The sequence below is a fragment of the Bufo gargarizans genome, chromosome 4, assembly GCF_014858855.1.
Source record: "Bufo gargarizans isolate SCDJY-AF-19 chromosome 4, ASM1485885v1, whole genome shotgun sequence".
Lineage (NCBI taxonomy): Eukaryota > Metazoa > Chordata > Amphibia > Anura > Bufonidae > Bufo > Bufo gargarizans.
In genome coordinates this window covers 198,596,651-198,623,552 of record NC_058083.1, presented here as the reverse complement: position 1 = coordinate 198,623,552, position 26,902 = coordinate 198,596,651, and the positions used below count along the sequence as shown (strand labels likewise).

General features: G+C 42.9%; 1 protein-coding gene across 3 annotated transcripts in view; it reads left to right on the top strand.

Moving 5' to 3' along the window:
• Positions 1-26,902, top strand: part of ARMC9 (armadillo repeat containing 9) — a 128,358-nt gene that overhangs the window by 45,002 nt on the left and 56,454 nt on the right. For 2 of the 3 annotated variants that reach the window (XM_044290106.1, XM_044290108.1), the window contains 5 exons: positions 2,772-2,870; positions 6,239-6,253; positions 16,591-16,625; positions 19,202-19,313; positions 22,632-22,724. In XM_044290106.1, the coding sequence (XP_044146041.1) occupies positions 2,772-2,870; positions 6,239-6,253; positions 16,591-16,625; positions 19,202-19,313; positions 22,632-22,724 (354 nt within the window). The remainder of the gene's footprint in view (positions 1-2,771; positions 2,871-6,238; positions 6,254-16,590; positions 16,626-19,201; positions 19,314-22,631; positions 22,725-26,902) is intronic. The other variant, XM_044290107.1, reaches the window with a different exon arrangement.

Sequence of the window (26,902 nt, the reverse complement as noted above, 5' to 3'; positions counted from 1 at the left end):
TGGCCGTGCGGATCCGTGCGGATCCGTCCAGACGTACAATGTAAGTCAATGGGGACGGATCCGTTTGAAGATGCCACAATGTGGCTCAATCTTCAAGCGGATCCGTCCCCCATTGACTTTACATTGAAAGTCTGGACGGATCCGTCCGAGGCTATTTTCACACTTAGCTTTTTTTTTGCCATTTTAATGCAGACGGATCCGTTCTGAACGGAGCCTCCGTCTGCATTATTATGAGCGGATCCGTTGAGAACGGATCCGCCCGAACGCTAGTGTGAAAGTAGCCTAACAAGTATAATGCAAACATGTGGACCCTTTGCCGTTTTTGGCTTACAGATACTGACAGGAATACTGCCATGTGAAAAGGGCCTAATACATTGTCCTTTCAGATCTGTTAAAGACTCTTGTATATCTTTGTCATTCTAACATAAGTAACATAGTACATAAGGCCTAAAAAAGACATCTGTCCATCCAGTTCGGCCTGTCATCCTGCAAGTTGATCCAGAGGAAGGCAAAAAAAAACTGTGAGGTAGAAGCCAATTTTCTCACTTAAGAGGTAAAAAAAATCCTTCCAGACTCCAATCAGAATAAATCCCTGGATCAACGACCCCTCTCTAGTAGCTATAGCCCGTAATATTATTACGCTCCAGAAATACATCCAGGCCCCTCTTGAATTCCTTTATTGTACTCACCATCACCACCTCCTCAGGCAGAGAGTTCCATAACGTCACTGCTCTTACCGTAAAGAATCCTCTTCGATGTTTGTGTACAAACCTTCTTTCCTCCAGACGCAGAGGATGTCCCCTCGTCACAGTCCTGGGGATAAATAGATGATAGGATAGATCTCTGTACTGACCCCTGATATATTTATACATAGTAATTAGATCTCCACTCAGTCGTCTTGTTTCTAAAGTGAATAACCCTAATTCTGATAATCTTTCAGGGTACTGTAGTTGCCCCATTCCAGTTATTACTTTAGTTGCCCTCCTCTGGACCTTCTCCAGCTCTGCTATGTCTGCCTTTTTACAGGAGCCCAGAACTGTACACAGTACTCCATGTGTGGTCTGACTAATGATTTGTAAAGTGGTAGGACTATGTTCTCATCACGGGCATCTATGCCCCTTCTGATGCAACCCATTATCGTATTGGCCTTGGCAGCAGCTGCCTGACACTGTTTTTTGCAGCTTAGTTTGCTGTTTATTAAAATTCCTATATACTTTTCCATGTCAGTATTACTGAGTGTTTTATCATTTAGTATGTACGGGTGACTTGCATTATCAAGTCTAGAACTTACCTCCTCATAGAAACTGATAAAATTAGTTTGGCATGACCGATCCCTCACGAAGCCATGCTGATATGGCGTTATTTGCTTATTTCTGTTGAGATGCTCTAAGATAGCATCTCTCAGAAAACTTTCAAACAGTTTACCCACAACAGATGTTTTTGGACCCTTTTTGAATATTGGCACCACATTTGCCATGCGCCAATCCTGTGGGACATTCCCTGTCAGTATAGAGTCTGCAAATATCAGAAATAAGGGTCTGGCTATGACATTACTTAATTCCCTTAGGATACGGGGGTGTATGCCATCCGGTCCTGGCGATTTGTCTATTTTAATCGCTGATGTACTTCTTCCTGGGTCAGACAGGACACTTTTAATGGGGAATTTATTTTTACATTCTGCATGTCATCTGACAATTTATTTTCCTCAGTAAATTAATATTTAACAGCTTTGCTTTCTCCTCGTTGCTCTCTGCGACTCCCCCCTCATTTACTCTTTGAAGGGCCGACACCTTCAGATTTATACTTTTTAACATTTATATAATTGAATAACATTTTAGGGTTAGTTTTGCTCTCTTTGGCAATTAATCTCTTTTGTCTCTAGTTTGGCCGCTTTTATTTGTTTTTTACATGTTCTATTTTTTTCCTTATAGTTTTTCAGTGCTTCCGTGCTACCCTCCTGTTTTAGTGATTTATATGCTTTCTTTTTGTCATTCTGTTAACCTTAATGTGTAGAAAAAAATGTAAAGGGGTATTCTGGTCATGGCAGGATAGGGGATGCCCATTACATAGGTGGAGGTCCTACTGTTGAGACCCCCACTGATTACGAGAGTGAGCAACCCATATCACATGGGGGCCCCCTTAAATAAATGTAGCGGCAGGTTGGACATGTGTTCTGCTACTCCATTTATCTCTGTAGGAGTTCCAGAAATGGCTGTTCCAGAACTGTACTCGGCTGTCTTCAGATCTCCCATATAGATCAATGGAGCAGCAGTGCTCATGTGTGACCTGCCACTACGTTCATTTCAGGGGGGGGGGTCCCACGAGGTACAGAGACCCCATTCTCGTGATCATTGGTGGTTCCACTGAATAGTTATTCCCAATCACTGTATGGAGAATTACTTCCCATAACTGGAATACCCCTTTAATGAAACAAAACATTGACAGTCAATGATACGTTTTATATTTTTACATTTATAAAAACGGAGGAACTTTTGTCCTAAAAAAAAAAATCCTGACACAACTGATCCCTGCCATCTTCTTGCAGGCCTGGTCCTGCTATCTGTCGTCTCTTGGGTGGTGGTAAACTGCCCAGAGGAGACCTCTCGCAGGCCTTGCAGCCTTGTAAATATTCTGATATAGTCCAGTAATTCCATTACGTGAGCAATCTCTTTCCTTTGCCCTGTCTCCCAGAGGGACACATTTACCTTGTGTCAGTGTAATGAAATGTTGAATTTGATTCCCTACATAAAGTGTGGTTCATCTGCTTTCAGATAACGCCTGAATATCTACAGAGTGTATGCACGCGACTTTTCAACAGCCAGCTGAGGCAAAGCGCAGCTCAGAGCATCGACTTCACCAGGCCTGGAACTGTAAGTACACGAGACTGTTCTAATGTCGCCCTGCACCTCCCATCTAGATCCTCTGCTGCGGCTACTCACTTTAGGAAGCTGCAAATATCAGATTGGGTTCCGTTATCTTTCCTTTATATTTCACTTGTGTGTTTTATTATTTTCAATTTTGCAAGAAGAGTGTCTAAGCAGAACATTACCCCAAGGCTGCCTTCAACGTTACGGATTGCTTGCGCTTTTTCCATGTAGATTCTTGTTTCTCGTGCAGAAAAACCCCAGCATCATACAGGGACAGCAAAGTGTTGGAGCTTAGACAAATCTCATGTATACTTTGCTTCTGTGTGGAAACTGACCTGCCGTGCGGATTTATAATTCTGCAGCATGTCAATTATATTTGCATTTTTTGGTCCAGATTTCACCCTTTGCAATGGAAGAATGAGATCTGCGGCAAAACTGCATCAAATCCGCACTAAAAACCACAAGTAACACATGCGGTTTTTGGTGCAGAAAAGCATAGAAATCTGCATGGAAATCATGCGGATCTTCTGCGTGTTTACCCGCACCCATGTGCAGGTAGCCTGAGGCAAAACTTAAAGGGGTTTTTCAGAGCTGAACCTGGACACATCCCCATTTTCACCCAGGCAGGCCCTCTGATATGAGCATCGGAGCATTTCATACTCTGATGCTCTCCCTTGCCCTGCGCTGTATCGCCCAGGCCAATAGCTGTTTGTTTATGGTTTTAACACTGCTAGGAGGAGGCTTCCACCCAGCAGTGTTACCAGTGATGTCACCGGCACTGATGGGCGGGCTTTAGCGCTGCCCTAGCCATTGTACAGTCTAGGGCAGCGCTAAAGCCCACCCATTAATGCCGGTGATGTCGCCGGGCTCACTACTAGGCGGAAGCCTCCGCCCAACTTTACCCATAGAGAGCCTGGTATGTCACCGGATCTCCAGAAAAAGCATGAAATGCTCCCATGCTCTTGTCAGAGGGGCTGCATCGGTGAAAACGGGGATGTATCCGGGTTTAGCTCTGAACAGTGACAACTCTTTAAAAGTAACTCAGCATTGTGATTTTTAAATCCCTGTTCCAATAGTATAGAATAACCCCGTCTAAAAATCACCTTTTATTGATTGGTCATAATGTATAGTGGTCAGCACATTGGCACAGTGTTTAGCAGCAGTGCCTTAGAGCGCTGGGTTCTGGGTTTGAATCCACCCAGCATCTTATTTGCTATGTGGCGGTACTTCGGGGACATACACCTTAGCTCCTTTGATGGATTGCACCTCTAGGATTAAACAGTCTAGGGCAGCGGTGAACCATTTAGAGGCCTTGTGCCCAAACTGCAACCCAAAGCCCACTTACAGTATATCTTCCATAGCCTGTCAATGCGCATTCAATACGCTGCCTGTGCTGTTCATAGTGCGCCCTGCTCTGATGAATGGCAGGAATAGTCTAAGGCATATTTGTACACCATAGACTTTTTCCCAGGGCGTGGGTGCGGGCTCTGAGTGACTCCTCTGCCACCCATGCCATAGGTTTGCCACTGCTGGTCTACGGACACTCTGACATATTTGCTTAATACTCCTAATTCGTATGATTGCTAGGTGATCCACAGTCCCTATGATAACCCCGTGTTTCCGGAGTGCAGGAAGTATCGTAGGGACTCTGATACAGAAGCTTTTCTAACAGGCTGCCTGTAGCATCAGCATCTCATCACTTACATTTATAACCCACTATAAGGTGGTTTTAATACTGACTGCTGTGAACATTTTGTTTACTTATAGGCCTTAGTTATTTGTAGGCTAACCTAATCTGAGTCCAACTATTTCCATGTCTTCATAAGGCACAGGGGGAGACATCCACCATCAGGAGACATCCCTGTGCACAGGATACTAGACCCTTAGGGTTATCTAGGGAAAGACCTTTCCCACTGATTTACCTTCCACCCCCAACCTCCTAGTTAATATTGATTCTATTGGTCCTATCTAACGTCTATCCTATCTATAGTAGGAGTTTTTTGTAAAATATCCATCTCCTATAGGATATCACTTGAGCAAACCTTTTTTTTTTTTGGTCTATAACCCAGTTATCAATAAAGGTATAGTGTTAATTTCTACTTTTTTCTAAATTAATTTTGGTACGTGTAGTTTATCTTCAATTATCTTTTCAGTCTGTCTTCTTCATAAGGCACAGTATAAAATATCTCCTACCGAAAAGCCTTCCGATAATTGATTTATGATTGTGGGTGGAGGTTTAGTGTAGACTAGAAAGACATTTGTGGCAGCTAAATCTATGACTTTCTTAGCTAATAATCATCATATGATCTCTGATGGCCTCGTGCTAGATAAAACAAAGACCCTACTTTGTACCACAGAGCAATACATGGGTTAAATTAAATTGTATTACGTTATGGGCAGTGGCATTGTAGTGTATGCAAGTATGAATCATATATTGTGTGTGATGGTCACAGGGCAGCTAACATATAAAAACACAAAAATAACAGATTTTTTTTCTTCTTATCTCAAAAGAAAAATGTCATTCAAAGTTTCATGTACCCCAAAATGGTACCAATGAAAACTACATCTTGTCCTGCAAAATACAAGCCCACATGTGGTCACATCGGCACAAAATTGAATATGATATAGCTCTTGGAATGCAGCGACATGCTATTATTATGCAAAAGCTTTAGCCCGCCCCCCACACGTTTTTATAATTTTTTCTTTTGTTTTCGAAGTTGAAAAAAAATGTAAAAACTTTAAAAATAAAATTCTTGTTTGGATCGCCATACTCGGACCCCCATAACTTTTTTAATATTTACAATTATGGAGCAGGCCTCAGAGCCTTCAGAAGGCCCAAGGCTGCCATAGCGATCTTGCCATGGGGAGCCGTTCAGTGCAGAATGCAGCACTCCCGATAATGGACCAGTCAGATGTTGCCACCAAGTGTCTGCTGTGTACAACAGCAGGCACTCGATGGCTATGGCGCCCGATCAGAAGCTGAGCCATCTTTAAAGACCCAACAACTGCCTTACGTGTACTGCAGATGTTGGGAACGGATAACATTGAAAATATTCATGAGGGTAGGCCATCAATGTAAAAATACTGGAAAGCCTGTTTAAGACTTTACAGAAAGCTCTACAAACAGTAGTAAAGATTCCAGTCATCTGGTTATCGGTAAGTTTTTATGTTCTATGTGTTGAAGCCTTCAAGTAGATGGAGGACCTCAACCCCAGTGGGCGATGGTGGATGTTGCAATTGATCAGCACTATGCAGCTGTATACAGTATATGTAAAATTTGCTATCTATATATTCTTGTTCAGCATATGTTCTATGAGGTTTACTTTCTGACTTCTATTTATTTCATGGCTTGGCGTCACTGTGTCATCCAGTATCATGACGAGGATGTAAGTTGTAATTTTTTCTCTGCTTCACATGCCTGCTCCACCTGTCTTGCCTGACCTTCCTGCCACAATATGTGTATGAGGCAACCTTGATGGCATGACCACATTGTGGAAGTAGTAATTTCTTCTACTCATCCTGCTCATTAATGTAATGTTCACACAGTCATCTGTCATTCATAGTATCATGAAATAGAATCTATAGGAAAGATGAAGTAAAGTGAGTACATGTGCTCTGGAGTAAGGGTGCCTGCAGTGTCATAGCTAAAAGCATGGTCATTTTGAATAGGCTCACCTTTGGGCTACATGCACTTATGCCGGAAAGGTGTTGGATCCCATTATAGTCAACGGGGAGCTGGTGGTGTGAAGTGATATCTGACTCTGCTGGATACGGTGAGTCCCGTGGTCTGTTCCTCTGCCAGAAAAGACTACTGGATTAACTTTGGCAGAGATGTGAACCTACCCTAATATTTGATATCTGTTTTCCTTGAATCTGTGTTGGAGTACTTTGCACCAAATATATTAATCGACTTGTTAAATTTGGCGCATCTTTAAACCTAACACTTTTCTTTAGAACTGATAGTCCAGTTTTTTGCACCACATCCTACAAAAGTGACTTGAGACTTTTTTTGGACCTTTTTAAAACAGTCCCCCTTCATAAATCTGGAGCGAAACTCGTTAACATATCTAGCCACATCCACTTTTCCACCTACATTTCAAAACTGGAAGGTTTAAAAAAATTGCTAAAAGTTTTTGCAAGGGACCTCAAAAAAAGAAACAAATAGAAAAAATAAATAAACAATAACCGTTCCGTGTTTTAGCTTGCCTTTATTACTTCTGAACATGACCTACGGTAAGTATGCATAAATCTGACATGGATAAAATAATAGAATTTGATGTCTCAGTGCATGGCTTATGTAAGTGTTAGTTATGCTGGTAGGTGATAAGTGTCAGAATAAGTTAATAAGAAGCAAGGAATTCAATTCACTGACATTTTTCAGTATTGATTTATATACTCTGAACAAAAATATCACACAGCACAATGCCACAGATGTCGCAATGTTTGAGGGAGCGTGCAATTGGCATGCTGACTGCAGGAATGTGTACCAGAGCTGTTGCCCGTGCAATGAATGTTCATTTCTCTACCATAAGCCGTCTCCAAAGGCGTTTCAGAGAATTTGGCAGTACATCCAACCAGCCTCACAACCACAGACCCCATGTAACCACACCAGCCCAGGACCTCCACATCCAGCATGTTCACCTCCATGATCGTCTGAGACCAGCCACCCGGACAGCTGCAGCAACAATTGTTTTGCATAACCAAAGAATTTCTGCACAAACTGTCAAACCGTCTCGGGGAAGCTCATCTGCATGCTCGTCGTCATCATCGGGGTCTGGACCTGACTGCAGTTCGTCATCGTAACCGACTTAAGTGGGCAAATACTCACATTCGATGGCGTCTGGCACGTTGGAGAGCTGTTCTCTTCACGGATGAGTCCTGATTTTTACTGTTCAGGGCAGATGGCAGACAGCATGTGTGGCGTCGTGTGGGTGAGAGGTTTGCTGACGTCAAAGTTGTAAATCGAGTGGCCCATGGTGGCGGTGGGGTTATGGTATGGGCAGGCGTATGTTTTGGACAACGAACACAGGTGCATTTTTCCATGGCATTTTGAATGCACAGAGATACCGTGACGAGATCCTGAGGCCCATTGTTGTGCCATTCATCCATGACCATCACCTCATGTTGCAGCATGATAATGCACAGCCCCATATTGCAAGGATCTATACACAATTCCGGGAAGCTGAAAACATCCCAGTTCTTGCATGGCCAGCATACTTACTGGACATGTCACCCATTGAGCATGTTTGGGATGCTCTGGATCGGCGTATACAACAGCATATTCCAGTTCTTGCCAATATTCTGCAACTTTGCACAGCTATTGAAGAGGAGTGGACCAACGTTCCACAGGCCACAATCAACATACTGACCAACTCTATGCGACGGAGATGTGTTGCACTGCGTGAGGCAAATGGTGGCCACACCAGATACTGGCTGGTTTTCTGGTGACCCCCCCCCAGTAAGGCAAAACTGTGCACATTTCAGAATGTCCTTTTATTGTGGGAAGTCTAAGGCACACCTGTGCAATATTCATGCTGTCTAATCAGCACCTTGATATGCCACACCTGTGAGGTGGGATGGATTATCTTGGCAAAGGAGAAGTGCTCACTAACACAGATTTAGACAGATTTGTGAACAATATTTGAGAGTAATGGGTCTTTTGTATGTAGAAAATGTTTCAGAGCTTCGAGTTCAGCTCATGAAAAATGGGAGCAAAACCGAAAAAGTTGAGTTTATATTTTTGTCCAGTGTATTTATATATGCTGAGTAAGTATGTCAAATATGCACTTCACGTAAGGCATGTTGTGCAATGATCTAGTTGTATGAATCCTATCATAAAAAAATTGACAACATCCATAGGAGTTTTTAGCTTCGCCTATGAATCGGTCATGATGGGGAGTGGAGGAAACTCCCCACCGTACACTGTGGGGAAAGCAGGGAGCAACTAGGCCAGGGACCGGGATAAGGAAACAAGTCACATCCTATGTTTCCCTAATCCTCGCCCTGACTGCTAACCGTATGAGCGGACCTGGATGGTAGTACGTCTCATACCCAGGAACCTCGGACCCTGAGTCGCCCTGGTAATCCCTCAAACAGAGAAAGGGCTGAGACAACCTGTTCATCCCAGACACTAATGAACAGGAGTCTCCACCGTCCTAGCTGCAAGGAAAGGGACAGGCAGTGAACAGCTACTGAATCTGCAGGTAAGAGCCCAGAAACCGTACGCACTTACCTGCTGCGGTAACAGCAACGACCGGACCCCCATGCCGACAGGATGTATGGCGGCCCCTGGCAGAGCTGCACACTGAATTGTGGTTCCCCCTCTGGGGAACCCAGACACCCCTTTCTGGAGGCCACACCGATAGACAGGGGAATGTCTAGCAAACATGCTGGACAACAAACACCACCAGACATGTAATGACAACCAGACATATAACACCAACCCATACCAACAAAACCACACATAAAATAAGGTAGTGAAGGGAAGGTGACACCGGGATGACATTGATGTTCCACAAGGTGGCCCTCAAGCACTGGGCAGATGGAATAAGCCGGTCAGGAGCAAAGCTCCAGCACCAACAAAGGCTGGAGGACAACTGACTCCAGTCTACAGGCTACAGGCAAATTAAACCAAGTGGCCACACCCAGCCAGGTAGTTAATCCCTCCAGCACCAGACAGGGAAGGAACCAGGAAATAGGGGCAGTGCACACACATGCTGCAAAAATGACACGTTGCCCCTGGCAACCAGCAAGCACAGCAAACGTGTCACGGCGCATAGCAACAAGACTATGCCACAGCCGTGGCAGAACCTTTGTTGAACTTCAGAGAACATATTTGTGACTATGCTGTCTAGGCCTTATTATGAACAGTAGAGCAAGAGTGATTCAGACCCTGGAAAGTCAGCGGTCTCTTAAAGGGTTAAACCAGTTTGTGTCAATATTTTTCCCTATGAAGCTCTCGCAATCAGAGAGCTCTCATAATGACCGTTTCAGCAGTAGTTGAGTTTCCTTCAGTCAAGCAGCATTACTACAAACACTCCAGACAATGAAGATTTGCTGAGAGCAGCTGGATGTGAAATAGTAGCTCACAAGACTCCTCCCAGATGTCCTTTTTTGGGACTTATATATTGATGATCTATCTGCAAGTTAGGACATCAGTTAAGGCTTGGGGCTTGTCCTAAAGGTGTTATCTAAGTGCCCCCCTCTGTATTCACCTTTTAACCCCTATTCGGGGATCTGTCGGGGTAACCACCATGCCACTACCTTTCAGTAGTTTCTATTCAAGTGACTGCTGACCCCCCCGGGGTCAAGAGATACTGGTGCCAAGCACCAAGGGGTCAGGCAAATCCATGGTCAGGGCAGACAGTGTTTGTGCGATCCGATACAAGGTCAGGGCTGTCAGCTCAGGGTCAAAATGGATATCGGGCAGAGCTCAGGTCAGGGTGAAAATCCAGGAAACAAGCAGAAGTCGATTGTCACTGTCCCTCCTGTGACAGGGGTCAGAAGATCTAAGAGACCGGCTGAATGTGATGTGATGTGATCTGACAGCCTCTCTGGTTTCACTTTTCTTTGTTGTTGCTAGGTATGACCACACCTCTGGTCTCAGGTGTAGCTTAAGTGGTCATTCTAACTCCTCTATTTAGTCTGGACTCACCCATCATGCTATGCGGTTGATAGCTCCTTTCAGGTTGTGAAGAGCTGGTGTCTGGTTCTCCTTTGAGTTCCTGCTCATCTGCATACTTCGGAGTTAAGTGTCTTTTCCCTATTTCTTGTTTGTGGTTTTCCCCTACCTTTTGGTATTAGGCCTGAGGGAGTCTCCTGTTCCTTCAGCTGGGAAGGAACAGGTCATCTCTTGTTCTGACCCCATTTCTAGGGCCTTTTAGGGTCAGATAGGGCACTAGGTTCCAGCGTATGAACATTCCTACCATCAAGGTCTGTTCATACTTATCGTAGTCAGGGCTCGGTGTAGGGATTCACTAGGTGGTGACCTTTTCCCCTTTCCCTAGTTTCCAGGCCTAGTACCTTTTCCCTTCCCTCTTGTGGTTGGTGTGGAGTGATCAACCCACACCGCGCCGTGACATCAATTCACAGGCAGTCAAGCGTACAGCAGCACGCCTTTGCAGGAAACTATAGGCTGCAGCCTATTGGTTAAGCACCCTCCCACAGTGAAAGATACCTTAAGTACCCCTGGGTGACCTTAGTGAAGATTAGAGTGTGTGCTGACCCATTAATAGGCGGAAAGGGTACACACGCAAATCCCCTACTGAGGAAAGTATGCAAAGTGGTGGCTGGGCCCACCAGAGTGAGTGGATTGCCACTATAGCAGCACAGAATTTTGTGGTGAAAGGTCCTCTTTTTATTTCTGAGAAAACCCCTTTATTGGCCTTTTTTTTTTTTTTTAAATACCCTTGGCTTTAAAAACTGTATTGGGCCCCCCCCCCCCCCCCCCCCCCGCGCTGTCGGAAGTTGTTCATGCTATAAACCAACATATGCACCACGAGGTGGTATTCGCTCCAACGCTCCATTTCAAAGTCAAGGCCCTTAACCAGCGGCTGCCCTGGATCTCTAGCAAATTTAGCACACCATTGCCTATGTGTGTGCTGTGACCCATAACCCAAAATTCCTGGTGGGCCTAACATCCCTCCCATGACGGCTACTTAAGGCTCTGCCTAACATGTGTCCACATTATTTTGCCAGCACAAACGTGATGAGTATGTACATGCTCTGACTCTGGCTCCTGCTGCCTACCCCCCCCCCCCTCCTCTACTGTAAAATGTATAAACTGTGTTGGATTTTATATCTGAGTTCATTGCAAAAAATATGTCTGTAACCCTACCGATGTAACACTATATCTTTGTAACAATCATCTGAGCTCTGGTTGCTATTTATGCACCAACTTTAATAAAAATGTATTGAAACTAAAAACTGTATTGGGGAATAGGATACATTGTCATTTCCTAATATGCGTATGCTCATTGGACTAACCACCCTTTAGTTGCTGGAATGATTTTTTTTTTTTTTTTTGTGGGCCAACCCCTTTTAAAGAGTATCTGTCACCAGATTACACAATACAAATTTCATACATTATTAAATAGATCTTAATAATGTATGAAATTTGTATTGTGTAATCTGGTGACAGGTACTCTTTAAAAGGGGTTGGCCCACAAAAAAAAAATCATTCCAGCAACTAAAGGGTGGTTAGTCCAACGAGCATAAGCATATTAGGAAATGACAATGTATCCTATTCCCCAATACAGTTTTTCAATACATTTTTACGGCTTGTGTAGTTACTTTGAAAATTCATGACTAAATTGCTTAAATATCCCTTTAAATGATTCCACGTGCAGTGTTTCATATGGCCGAAAGTTTTAGCTGCGTTCTGTGATTGACTAATTCCATCTACTGTACCTTGTTTCTCCTCCTCCTTGCCCATTGTTACAGACTTTATAAAGAAAATAGGAGCAGGAAAAAGTGTTTGTTCATCTGAGCTGTTTATGTGAGTGAGATGAAAAGGTCAGACTTGTATTTTGTAAAAAAAAAAAAACACTGTTGCGTAATTTTAGGGGTAGTCTGTTTGGCACCCATGGTCTTCAAATCATTTCTCTTATTTAAGTGAATCCTCAATCCTGGATTTTTATGAAGGTTATGTGGATGTTGTATGCCTGCATCACAGATGGGATTCTGCTTATTTCAGCAAGTCTGTCTGTACACTGGCCGATGCCTGCGGGGCAGTACATTCCATAAGCAAAAAGGATATGAGTGTCCGGCCACATGATCCTCTTTCCTAGGATGTCAGAGACAAAGAATAAGCTCTGTCCTCTTGTTTCATGTGCCTCCTTAAAGATTAAAAAAAAACAGGTTTGCAGGACACCATATCTCGGAATAGATTTCCACATCTCAGACAGGGTCATGTATGGGACATTTCATCATACCATGTGATATGAGACATTACAAGTTATCCGATCGTTAGTGTGTTCAGTGATTCCTCCAAACGTAACTTGCTTCCTTTATTACCTTTTGTATGTGAAGCGTCAACTTGCTTTCCTTATGGTCTGATGACCTGCCTAGCCCTCCAAGAAATCTTACATCTCTAAGGGTAATGAGACCAATCCCTAATAAGTAAATTATTATTAAACATAGAGAACAAAAATCCAATGCAAGAAATAGGACTGTTATCTATAGAGATTTGTAAATTTGTATTGTACATTTTCATACCTCATTAGCCCTGGGACGCTGTTTGGCTTTCATAAAAGTACAATTATGTAATGACCTAAAAGTTTTTTTTTAATTAATAACGCCAAACTTTGTTGCACTGTAAGTTGCTTGATGTAAATACTATACATAGATTAAGTATGATTTTGACCAATGCTGGGTGCAACTGTGAATACATATTTGCCTTCTTTATTTATACAGTGCATCTAAGATATATATTGAATCTGCTTTGTGTTTACAGAAGCTATCCTGATTTGTGGTTACAGACTATAAAAAAAAAACAAAAAACCCTTGTAGTCTGACTCTGCAGTCAAACTCGCTTAAAGTTGTTATCCCATGATAAATATAAAAAAAATGTAACTCTGATATCATATAGCGCATCCCAGGCTCTTTCTAAGAAACTTAGAACTGGTTCTATACCCCACATGGATACAGAGATTTCCCCCTTTCCCCCCATTCATTGCTCCAATTGCTGTGCTAGATTTATTTCAAGCTGGCAGCTCAGGGGGCGAGTCCTGTGTGCTGCAGTTGAAGTATGGAACTGAGCATGTGCTTCCATCTCGGTGAACTGGACAAAGAATTTAGAAAAAGAGCAAACAGCAGGTGGCACTATACAGAAGATAGATTTTTAGTGAATAACTCAGTGGTCATACTACCTTTTTTTATTTTTATTGCATGCAATTATAAAAGTATTTAGATCTAAGTGCTGGTTTGAAAACAAACTGTAGACTATTTCTAATGGGTCAACCCCTTTAACCCCTTAAGGACGCAGGGCATACCGGTACGCCCTATTTCCTGAGTCCTTAAGGACTCAGTGCGTACCTGTACGTCCTAACTTTAAATCGGGATTCCGGCGCCCCAGGGGTTAATCTGAACAGGATGCCGGCTGAAATCATTCTAGTACCAACAAAGCTGCCACCCTATTCCGTACTTTCTAAAATGGGGTCACTTTTTTGGAGTTTCTACTCTAGGGGTGCAACAGGGGGGCTTCAAATGGGACATGGTGTCAAAAAAACCAGTCCAGCAAAATCTACCTTCCAAAAACCGTATGGCATTCCTTTCCTTCTGCGCCCTGCCGTGTGCCCGTACAGCAGTATTATTCCCAAGTTTTGAACTAAGCGACTTCGGATGAAGCATTCGAAACTCCCTTCGCTCAACACTAACTTTAACCGTTCTTCACTATGGACAACACATGAGGGCCCTGAACAGGAGACGGCTCCTTCCTCACTCACTGTGGATCTTCATCTCTCCAAGTATGTTATGCCTTATTTACACAGTCAGTGTTCGGTCAATGATTTCCATGATTTTGATTTTGAGCCCAAACAAGGTGCAGCTCTCAACACAACAGGTGCAGATCCTCCCCTTATACCTTATGTCTGTGGAGGCTCCAAACCTGGTTTTGGCTCACAATCACTGATGGAAATCACTGACAAAAATACTGACGTGGGAATAAGGCTTAAAGCATTAGTTTTTATTAAAAAGTTTAGCTCCTGTAGAAGAACAAAAAAGTTAGTTACTGGGCTAAGCCTGGACCATGTAATGTTTGCAGATACTTGAATACAGTAGATGTTCTTTTCTTGTTCGTCATCATAAATGTTTCACAAATCGCGTGCTATAAATGAAATATTCCAGAGATAAGACACATTACTGCAGTTGACATAAGCAGGTGTGACTGTTTGGTCATCCTGTTCAGAGGCAGGTTTGGAGTATACGAACTGCACAATTAAGCAACAATGTATTAGTAATCTGAGTTTTTATTTTTATGAGATGTACCTAGCTGGGCTAGCCTAGATATGGATGATATGATCAGCCCAATACCCTGCCCTCTTTAACCTTGCAGTTGGTGCCCCTCGTGTACCATAGACTGGGTCAGTTAGGCCCTGTTTGACACAGCTGGCACTCCAAAAAGCAGCAGTTCTGAATCTGCCTCCAATTGTTTTCATTGGGAGGCCATGCTGCATTTCTTGCTTCCGTGGTTTATACCTATGACCATGCCAAGAAAGAACATGTCTCTGGAATCCGCAGCGGCGTCTGCTTGCAGTTTAGCCTCCTTCAGTTGGGCTAAACTATGAGTGGGTCTGCATCATAAAATTGGAAAACTGAGTCAGAAACGACAGCATATAAACCTTATGGTTGAGAAACTACATAAATGTCTATTACACATGATTGTTGAGGGAGCACTACATGTTAGTCAATCAATTGTTGGCGCAGAATAAGGAGCCTCCTGCAATATCGATCCGTGACAGACAAGGGGCGAGCGACCCTTATGTAGCAGAACTCCAGTCTGTATAAATGTAAGATTCGGAGGGGTTGTCCAAGTGTTTAATACTGATGACTTATCCTCTGGATAGGTCATCAATATCTGATTGGTGGGGGTTCAACTCATGGCACCACTGCCAATCAGCTGTTTGAAGAAATTGTGGCGCTTCGATGACTGTAGCAACCTCTTTCTAGGCCGGTGACATCACATTCATTGGTTACATGGTGGTCAGCAGTCACATTCAGGTGAATGGGGCTGAGGTGCAAAACCAAGCACAGCCACTATCTGATAGACAGCACTGCACTTGGTAAGCTGTGAGGTGGCTGCAGTGGTCACTGGCAGCCTCTACAAACAGCTGATCGGCTGGTGTGGGAATCGGACCCCACAGGGCAGATACTGATCTATCTGGAGGACAGGTAATCAGTATTAAACACTTGGAAAACTCCTTTATAACAAATATATTCTTCCCACACTTGTGAGCAGAAAGTTTGTTGACGTGTGTTTAATAATTATAGTGTAGCTATCTCATTGCCACCCTTCACATGCATACCTGTAAATCGGGTATATTTTTCTTCACGTGTTTGACTGTAATCATTATTTTTCCTCTCTGACAAGTATTTGTGATATGCTCTAATTTGAGAACGTTAATGATAGTGCCATGTATTTTTCTTAATAAACCCCTTTATCTTCACAAGACATGTCTCATTACTTTGTAGTTGAACAAGCATTGTCACTATTCAATCCAAGGATCAAGTTTAGCTAAGAAGACCATTCCATCAGCTAGACCTGAATTCAAGCTGCCGACAATAACTATCATTGACAGCAATAGAAAATAATCCAGAAAGCTAACAAATGGCAACCATGTTATTTCATTGGCTGCCTGGCTCCTTATTTTTGTCATATGCTCATTCAAGCAGCATACATGTACAACTTCCATAATAGAAGCACTTTTAGCAGCAAAAAAAAAGAAAGAAATATATTGCCAGTAATTTTAACTTTTTTTTCAACTCTGTTCCACTGTGTTTCTATTACTTTAGTAAACTACAGTTGTTCTATAGTTAATACCTGCATGTTGATAACTGGTAATCAGAGTGCATGGTAAGCCCATACTGTATGTTCTGCCTGTCCATCCCATCCATTGCTTTCTAACCAGTTTTTTACATTTACTAATACCGGTCACCATGATAACGTGCTCTTGTGTTTCAATACTGTACTTTTGTGACAAGTTATTCTTTGTTCTTTTTCTTCCAGGCTTCTTCAATGCTGAGAGCATCAATTGCACCCATGTACGTTCTACTGGCATAATGATCATGGTATTTTACCTTAATGATATCGACCCTGTGTGAGAACAGGAAGAAAAGGACAGCTAACAGTTTATGATTCTAAGTATACACAAACCAATTCACACCCTTGCACTAGCACATTACTATACCTGTAGCACATTTCAGTGCCTGCTTACTGTTTGGCATGCAAAGAAATGTAAGAAAGCAAATGTTGTCTTAGCCTTCCAAAAGTATACTCCAGACATGATAGATTTGGGTGGAAAAATATCAACAATCTTAAGCAATAGTGCTGAACGTCACAGTCCTGACATCAGCAAAATGAGCAGAGTCTTTACACGGTTTATTGTCTTCAACTGTACCAATAAATTATTACATTGGGGATCATAGTGGTATTTGTCTCACCTAGATGTGAACTGTCTTACTCTTTTATAGTATTGTTTCAACTTCACCATTTTAAGATAAGGTGTTCTCTGTTAGTTCAAGATAAAGTTGTGGGTAGAGTCGGAATGTTCTGTTTACATATGCGCTGATAATAACAGTAAAAGCATCTTGCCTAATATGAAATGCAGCGTACATGGACAGTGAATCCTATGGGTTGCCATGGATGGATATAATCTCCTATGGTATGGAATCTGTGACATGAGTAGAAACCAGTTCGTAGTAGCAAAATCAGGAGACAGAATGTGTAATTGATCATGCTAAAGGTCAGAGCTGGCAGAGTTCATGCAATACAATATATCAAGCCAACAAGATCAAAGGCAAGTGGCAGAAGTTCAAAGTCTGGGACAAGCCAAGTCAAACCAAGCGCTACAAAAACTAACAAACCTATTGCTCAGACATGGTGCAATGGTTGAGGGGTAATTAAATAGTGATGGTGTTCTGTACTGAAAGAGTTAAGAACTGTTTTTAATTACTGAACTGAGTATGATCAGGTAACATGGGAGAGTCAGTGATCACAGAAAGCAGAGCTGAATTTGAAATATTGCACCTTGTCAGTGGCAACTGACGTAGTGAGTGGTGAGTGTGACATAATATTCTGTTGATTCCCTTTTTTGCTGTCAAAACAGCTCCCATCCATGGAGACATGGACTCCACATGACCTCTGAAGGTGTCCTGTAGTATTTTGCACCAAATGTTTACAGCAGATCCTGTAAGAGGTGGGGCCTCCATGGATCAGCATATCTGACAGATGATCAACTGTACTGAAATCTGTGAAAATTGAAGGACAATCAGCACCATCAAAATTTGGTCCTCAGAGTTACTCTGATTCTTACTTTTGCCCATTTTCCCGCTTACAACACAATAACGTCAAGATCTGTTTGTTCACTTCCTATGGGTGTACATACATGGTCCGACCATGATACAGTAAACGCATCCTCAAGCCACAGCATCAAATGAAATACTATTTCTATATGGATTTTTTTTTTTTTTTTTTTTGGGCCCATACACCCTATGGGTGGTAGGCATATAGTTAGATGCAATTATTATTTGCAGCAGATAGTGTGGCATAGCAGCATCTATAGGGTGCCCATGCATGGTGCAGCTGAGGCTTGGCAATTGCCAATTGTATAATCACAATTCCCAGGAATCTTTGCTGGCTTAGTGTGGTGATGCATGTTATAATGATCAACTGATAAACATTTGCTGATGCAGGTGAGTGTAACAGCGGTTGCTGTGCGCCGCTGTTCCCCTGCTTACCTCCGTGGTCCTGGGCATTGTGTTTAGCAGTGATCTGCTGCCAGTGCTTCCCATTCACCGCTGCAGTCCTGGGCTCTGTCTGTGTGGGTACTGTTGTTCTGGGATCCGCTCCACAGTTTCCTCTCAGCCCTGACCACGCATGCTTGTTGCTTGTTCCCTGCAGCACTTCCATTAGGGCCAGCGTGCGTGACTTCCTGTGCTTTATGGGTTAGGTCATGTGACCTTGTTGACCAATCCTAGCCCTCCTGCACATTTATAAGTAGCTCAGCCCCCTTCCCAGATGCCTGAGTGTCAAGGTCCTTGTGTCCTGCTAAAGTTCCTGATATCTGCTTTTGTTCCTGACTCGTACTTGTATTCCTGGACTCCGCTACCTGTTTGATCCCTGCCTGCTTGCCTTGACTCTCCTGTTGCCGAATCCGGATTGCCTGACCTGTGCCGCCTGCCCTGACGTATTGCCTGTTTGACTTCTCCTCTGCCTCATCCTTCGCTCCTGTTTACAACTCGGCCTACTGTCAACACCTGTACCTCTGGTATCTTGCTCGGGTACCTCCTGGTCCTCCTGGACCAGCTGCCTCGTGTGCCAATCCTCCTTAAGAGGTAGCAACCTGGTGTTCCCTTCAGGAAAGTCTATCCCCACCATCAGGGGTACTGTGAAGATAGAGATGTTCACTTAGACAACGCCCTTAGAGGAGGTAGGACACGTGGTACAGTGGGTGGTTCGTGACAGTGAGTCACATGTCTGAACAAAATAGTATAAATAACTCTGAATAGATATGAAAAACAAATTCATAAATTGAGCCATTACATTAGTATCCTATTCATATTTAGGCTAAACCACTTTAAATGGCCATCTTCACCTCACACATTGTTCTGTTTTACAGGAAGCCTCAAGAGGTGCCCTTGTTGCCCTCTCTAGACTATGAAAAGCTGAAGAAAGACTTGGTATATGGCAGTGATCGATTAAAAACATTGCTGTTACAAGCCTTACGATGGGTATGTATCTTTAGGTCTAAAGAGAATCTGTGCATCAAAATTGTATGTAAGTGCATCCAAGTGCCTTTTCAAAGTATCTATATTCTTGCCATTTACATTTTAGCTTACCCTCGACTAGCTTAGATTGCCTGGCAATAAGTAAGATATCTTTTAAAAAAAAGTTAAATTTTTTTTTATGCAGTGTGAACTTGAGCGGTATTTTTTGTTGGAAAAAGTGGACACTGTGCTTTGCATCCCAAAGAAAACTGGACTATAAACATTTTTTATGGGTCACATAAAACAGTTAAAAAAACTAAAGCAATATACCAGAACTGCTGTTTTCTTTTTTTGTTAACTTTATTTAAGTTTGGTCACAAAAGGAAATTGCATATTTCCCAAAATTATAAAAAAATTGAACAAGCGTTTCTGTCTGAGCTAAGTGTTATACAGGTTGATCAGTCCTAAATCTGTTAAGACCATTGGACAACTGTAATAAAGTGCCTCCTACTAATGGGACAATTGTACCTTGTTGCCCCTGTTTTAAGAAATTTTTATTGGTTCTCGGCCTTCTATTTTTTTTTTTTCTTCAAATACCAAATGGTATATTGAAAATGGTACAAAAAATACCTGTCTATAGCTGTAAAGCTGCAATATATTTAGACTGCAACAGAAAAAAACTTCAGTTTTCTGTTTTCCATTCATCTAGCCTACCAAAAAATGATGCCAATAAAAACTACAAATAGTCTTGCAAAAAACAAACTCTCACACATGTACACAATTAGAAAAATACTGTAGTTATGTGGTGACGCAAAAACCAAGTAAAGTGTGCAAGTAGTATAACTTAAAGGGGTTATCCAAGGCTCTAAACTGCTCCCCGCCATTTGCCAGTCCCCTCATATTAAATATACTTGCCTAGCTCCCCGCGCCGCTCCTGGTCTCCGCACCACCGCTTGTCCGTATGCGCGGATGAAAACTTCTGGTGTTGGGGGGGGGGGGGGGGGGCGGGTGAGAGCCGCCAATAGCAGGCTGGGACGCCGACAAGCCTCCCTTGCATCAAGGGTGACTCTAGGGAGGCTCACCTGTCCACACCTGCCATTGGCTGCTCCCCTCGACACTGGATGTTTTCATCTGCATGCTGGGACCAGGGGTGGCGCGGGGAGCCAGGTAAGTATATTCAATGTGAGGGGCCCGGCATATGGGGGGCAGTTTATAGCCTTGGATAACCCCTTTAACAAAAAATACATAAATTTGGCATAAAGTTACCATGTTTTTTTTATACCACACAATGAACACTGTGTTGCTGCAATTTAGGACAAGCCCCAAATCTGTGTGTGAAATATGATTGAGATTTACTACTGTTCCCTCTGCATGTAGAGTATTATTGTTTGGAAGGCATTGCCATACATGTGAAATGAAAGTACAGGGAATAATTAAATGGGTTGTCCCAGATTCTGATATTGATGGCCTATCCTCCAGATAGGTCATTAATATCTGATTGTAGGGGTCCTACTCCCAGCCACCCCAATGATGAGCAGTTTGAAGAGGCTGCTGTGCTCACTGGAGCACCGTGGCCTCTTTCTAGGCCAGTGATGTCACATGGCCTAGGCGCATCTCAGTCCCATTCAAGTGAATAGGGCTGAACTGCAATACCAGGCATGGCCAGCTATTCAAAGGACTTCTCCTGAGGTTAAGTCATAAATATCAGAATCTTGGAAATGGCTCTAAATAATATCTTTCCACCCTAGGGGAAACCTTTGATGCATTTCAAACTGGACCTTTTATAATATATTTTACGCGAACACTATTTGCTTCCTAGGTGACTTGCATAGTGTGTATGTGTGGCGGCATTGATGTATTTGATGTCCATCCTTATCCAAGTTCTCCAAGACAAGATTGCAAACTCTCATCTCTTGGCATCACTGACCTGGCCCTCTCCTGGATCACATCATACCTCACAGACCGGACGTTTAGCGTCTCCCACTCTCGCACCACTTCCTCGTCTCATTCTCTCTCTGTTGGTGTCCCGCAAGGCTCTGTCCTGCTCTTCTCTATCTACACTTTTGGCCTGGGACATCTCATAGAGTTCCATGGCTTTCAGTATCGCTCTTATGCTGATGACACACAGATCTACTTCTCTGGTCCAGACATCACAACCTTACTATCCAGAATCCCACAATGCCTATCTTCCATATCCTCCTTCTCCTCTCGCTTTCTAAAACTTAACATGGATAAAACATAATTCATCATCTTTCCCCCATCTTGCTCAACCCCCCCAACAGACATATTTAAAACGATCGATGGCTGCACACTCTCCCCGGTCAACCAAGTCCGCTGCCTTGGAGTGACCTTGGATTCTGCCCTCTCCTTCCGACCACACATCCAAGCTCTTTCCACCACCTGCCGCCTCAAACTCAAAAACATCTCCCGCATCTGCGCTTTCCTTAACTTTGAATCTGCAAAAATGCTTGTACATGCCCTCATCATCTCCTGCCTAGACTACTGCAACATTCTCCTCTGTGGCCTTCCATCTAGCACCCTTGCACTCCTCCAATCTATCCTCAACTCTGCTGCCCGACTAATCCACCTCCCACCCTGTTACTCCTCTGCCTCTCCCCTCTGCCAATCCCTTAAATGGCTCCCCATTGCCCAGCGAATTCAGTTCAAAATACTAACAAATACATACAAGGCCGTCTACAACCTGTCCCCTCCCTACATCTCTGAGCTACTTTCCCGATACACCCCCACACGCACTCTCTGATCCTCACAAGACCTCCTTCTGTCCTCTCCTCCTCTTATCACCTCTTCCCACAATCGCCTCCAAGATTTCTCCCGTGCATCCCCCATACTCTGGAACTCGCCACCCCAACATATCAGACTCTCACCTACAGTGGAATCCTTCAAAAGAAACCTGAAACCCCACCTCTGCAGACAAGCCTACAACCAGTGACCCTGCTACCTCTATACTGCCATGACCAACTTCACCCGCACCTACTGTGTCCTTCTCCCATACCATGTAGATTGTAAGCCCTCACGGGCAGGGCCCTCTCTCCTTCTCCCTCTTTCTTGCCTTGTTTATGATTAGTGCAATTACCTGTATTATGTATGTATACCCCTGTACTCATATGTACAGCGCCATGGAATGAATGGTGCTTTAATAATAAATAAATAATAATATCAACAGTTTGAGCTAAAATCTTAAACTGCTAAGGCGCAGTCTTGTAAAATTAGTTAAGATGAACTCTTGGCAATATTGTGGCTTATACTGTAATTGGGAAGAAGAACATTGTGTAATAGTGGAGCTTTAAATGAAAGACTATTTGTACTTCTGTTACTTTTTAGCGCTTAACTCATTCCCGACCCGGAGAGCAGAGAGACACGGTTCTTCAGGCGTACATCACAAATGATCTGTTGGACTGCTACCAAAACGGACAGGTAATTATTTTCCAGTCCTAACATCAAACAACCATCTATTTTATCTTGGTTGTATCTTCAGCATAAGGCCTATTGCACCTAGTCATTTAACAACTCTAAGGAGCTGTAATAGGGCACGCATAAGAACATATGGGACTTTACTGTACCAGTCTCGTATATGCTTTCTGTTGTCACAGAATTTGAAAGGTGAATATAATTTTGTTGTTACATAGATTGTGCTAAATGGGAATATATTTTTTTCAAAGACATTGGAAATCTCATTTCAAGCTCTGTTCATACCACATATCTGTTGTCCATCACACAGTGTGAAAAATATATATACAGTCATGTGAAAAAATTAGGACACCCTTTGAAAGCATGTGGTTTTTTGTAACATTTTTAAAAAAAAAGGTTATTTCATCTCCGTTTCAACAATACAGAGAGATTAAAGTAATCCAACTAAACAAAGAAAACTGAAGAAAAGTCTTTTCAAGATCTTCTGTAAATGTCATTCTACAAAAATGCCTATTCTAACTGAGGAAAAAGATAGGACACCCTCACATGTATTCCCTCTTAAATTGGCTCAGATCTCACACAGGTATATCACACCAGGTGCACATAATTAGTAGATCGTTACTCTGCATGTTGAATGAGGCTTGCCCTATTTAAACCTCAGACATTTAGTTTGGTGTGCTCCTGACTGTTGAAGTGAGAGTGAGCACCATGGTGAGAGCAAAAGAGCTGTCAGAGGACTTCAGAAAAAAGATTGTAGCAGCCTATGAGTCTGGGAAGGGATTTAAAAAGATCTCAAAAGATTTTGAAATCAGCCATTCCACTGTCCGGAAGATAGTCTACAAGTGGAGGGCTTTCAAAACAACTGCCAACATGCCCAGGACTGGTCGCCCCAGCAAGTTCACCCCAAGAGCAGACCGCAAGATGCTAAAAGAGGTCTCCAAAAACCCTAAAGTGTCATCTCGAGAACTACAGCAGGCTCTGGCTACTGTTGATGTAGAAGTACATGCCTCTACAATCAGAAAGAGACTGTACAAGTTTAACTTGCATGGGAGGTGTGCAAGGAGGAAACCTTTGCTTTCCAAGAGAAACATCGAGGCCAGACTGACATTTGCCAGAGATAAAGTTGACAAAGACCAGGACTTCTGGAATAATGTTCTTTGGACAGATGAGTCCAAAATTGAATTATTTGGACACAACAGCAGAGGACATGTTTGGCGTAAACCAAACACAGCATTCCAAGAAAAGAACCTCATACCAACTGTGAAGCATGGAGGTGGAAGTGTCATGGTTTGGGGCTGCTTTGCTGCAGCAGGACCTGGTCAGCTCACCATCATAGAATCCACGATGAATTCTACTGTGTATCAGAAGGTGCTTGAAGAACATGTGAGACCATCAGTTAGAAAATTAAAGCTGAAGCGGAACTGGACCATGCAACATGACAATGACCCAAAACATACTAGTAAATCAACCAAAGATTGGCTGAAAAAGAAGAAATGGAGAGTCCTGGAATGGCCAAGTCAAAGTCCAGATTTGAATCCCATTGAGATGCTGTGGGGTGACTTGAAAAGGGCTGTACGTGCAAGAAACCCCTCAAACATCTCACAGCTGAAAAAGTTCTGCATTGAGGAGTGGGGTAAAATTTCCTCAGACCGATGTCGAAGACTGGTAGATGGCTACAAGAACCGTCTCACTGCAGTTATTTCAGCCAAAGGAGGTAACACTCGCTATTAGGGGCAAGGGTGTCCTATCTTTTTCCTCAGTTAGAATAGGCATTTTTGTAGAATGACATTTACAGAAGATCTTGAAAAGACTTTTCTTCAGTTTTCTTTGTTTAGTTGGATTACTTTAATCTCTCTGTATTGTTGAAACGGAGATGAAATAACCTTTTATTAAAAATGTTACAAAAAACCACATGCTTTCAAAGGGTGTCCTAATTTTTTCACATGACTGTACATGTTACTGGATGCGGTTATATAGAGCTCTGCAGTCTACTACACTATCGGTCAGATGCAGGCCAAAACGACACTCTTTTGTTCCATCTAGCTAATAGAACTGATCTTTAGCATGTATTTCAGCAGCTTTCCTCGTGTACACGCTAAATGTACGTGACAAACATGCTGTAAACCTAACCTGGCTAGTTCAGAATTCACTTCTGTACAGAGTTTATATAATCAAGAAAGATTAAGAATTTATTAAGTTAGTGTCTGTGTTTTTTAACTAGATCCTTTTATTGTGTACACATGGCAGGCATTTTGTTGGCCAATTTTTGTGATGCCACATGCTGCCAGTACAATAAAAGCCACAGCTGACTGTAAATCTTATATTTCTTGCTTTTGTAGAAAGTCGGGAAATATGATTTGTATTAGGCTTCATAAAGCTATATATAGTGGTACTTTGAATGTTTCCTTCAGAATTTTCTATATTTCAGTATAAATTTAACTTAAAACTACATCAGATTTTTACATAGGTCCTAACAGTGTATAAAAATCACCAAATCAAACAAATAAGTCAAAAAAATTAGACTTGGCAATTTATTTATTGAGAAAAATTATCCAATATCATATCTCTGGGAGTGGCAAAAGTATATGGACCTTTTCTTTCGGTATCAGGAGTGACCCCACCCTCTTGTGCAGCAAAAACTGCAACTGAATGTTTCCAATAAGGCTACATTCACACAACGGCATCTTAAGAACAAATTGAAATTAACGGGGCTATTCACATGGCCATTTTTCAATGGCCAGTGAATAATGGCTGTCAAAAAATAGGACATGTTCTATTTTTGGCAAACTGAAAAAAAAAAAATCTGTGGGAGGTTTTTTTTTTTTTTTTTTTTTTTTGTGGGGGATGTGGCATGCACGCTGATGGCGCAAGTTGCCTGGTCTGTGAACTCCGTCTACAGCACCGAAAAACGGCTAACCTCGGCTACCTTACCAGCTTTATTTCATGAAGGATATTATACCTAACGAAGGTCCACTAATGGGGTGAGTAAGAAAGCGCCAGGCCCCGGCAAAATTCGCCGAGTTCTTTCACAAACCTGCGTCACAGAGCAGGAGCCCGAAGCTGACGCCATCACCATCTTGCTCTGCCTCGCTGCTTCCTACTCCGGGGGGACTATTGCAGAACCAACACAGACGTCCGGAGGCCCTCATATGCTCACAGAAGACTTACTGAGAAGCTTGCTGAAGTCGCTGCGTACGTCTTTAAAAGAGGCTATCCACAACATACTCAGAGGTGCAAAAGGAAGTTTCACAACTTGGGGAACGCACATCTCACCTTGAAGGCAAGATGGCGGAACTGACTGCTTCCCACAACTCGCTAATAGACGCCAATGAAGCCCTCGAGGAGGAGGTTGGAAAGCTAGCAGTTAAACTGCACGATATGGAAGACCTAATCAGCGCAATAATGTACGCCTTAGAGGGGTGCCTGAATCAGTGGGTGCAGATGAACTCTGCTCCCTATTTAAAAACCTCCTTAAGGATGTCATACCAGGCCTGTCTGAGTTGGACATGACTATAGACCTAATCCACCAGATCCCCAAGCCAGCAGGATTAGACCCTACTACCCCTCTGGATATCCTTGCAAGGATTCATTTTTTTTTTGTTTTCCATGTTAAAGAAGCTTTTCTGAGAGCTCTAAGGAAGAACTCCCAACCTTCAGACCTATTTACAGGCCTAGCAGTGTTGCTATGCCCTGACCTGTCAGCGGCAACTTTGGCTAAAAGAAGGGAATTCGCTGCCATAACCAGAATACCGAGAGAGAAGCAAATTTTTCGGTGGGGATTCCCAGTAAAGCTTTTGATTTCACAAAATGGCGCGTTGCACGTGTGCAACACTCCGAAGGCGGTCACACCGAAGATGAGATCTTGGGCCTACTTTGTCTTATACGGTGCTGTAAGGTAACGGCATGACTCCTTTCCTTCGCACTTTTTTCACCTAGGGGCGAACGCCCCACCTATGGCTTCGCTCATACGAAGCAATTCTGTCTGACAGCACTTATACCATTTCTGGGCAAGTCCACATGAGGATCTTCTAGAATTGAACAATGAATGGATGGTTCACTGTTATGATGGGATTTAAGGTATATTCGTCAAATGTGAAAGGGCTAAACTCCCCTTATAAAAGAAGGCAACTATGGTCAGATGCTCTAAGTTCCCATTGCAATGTCCTCATGGTTCAAGAATCTCA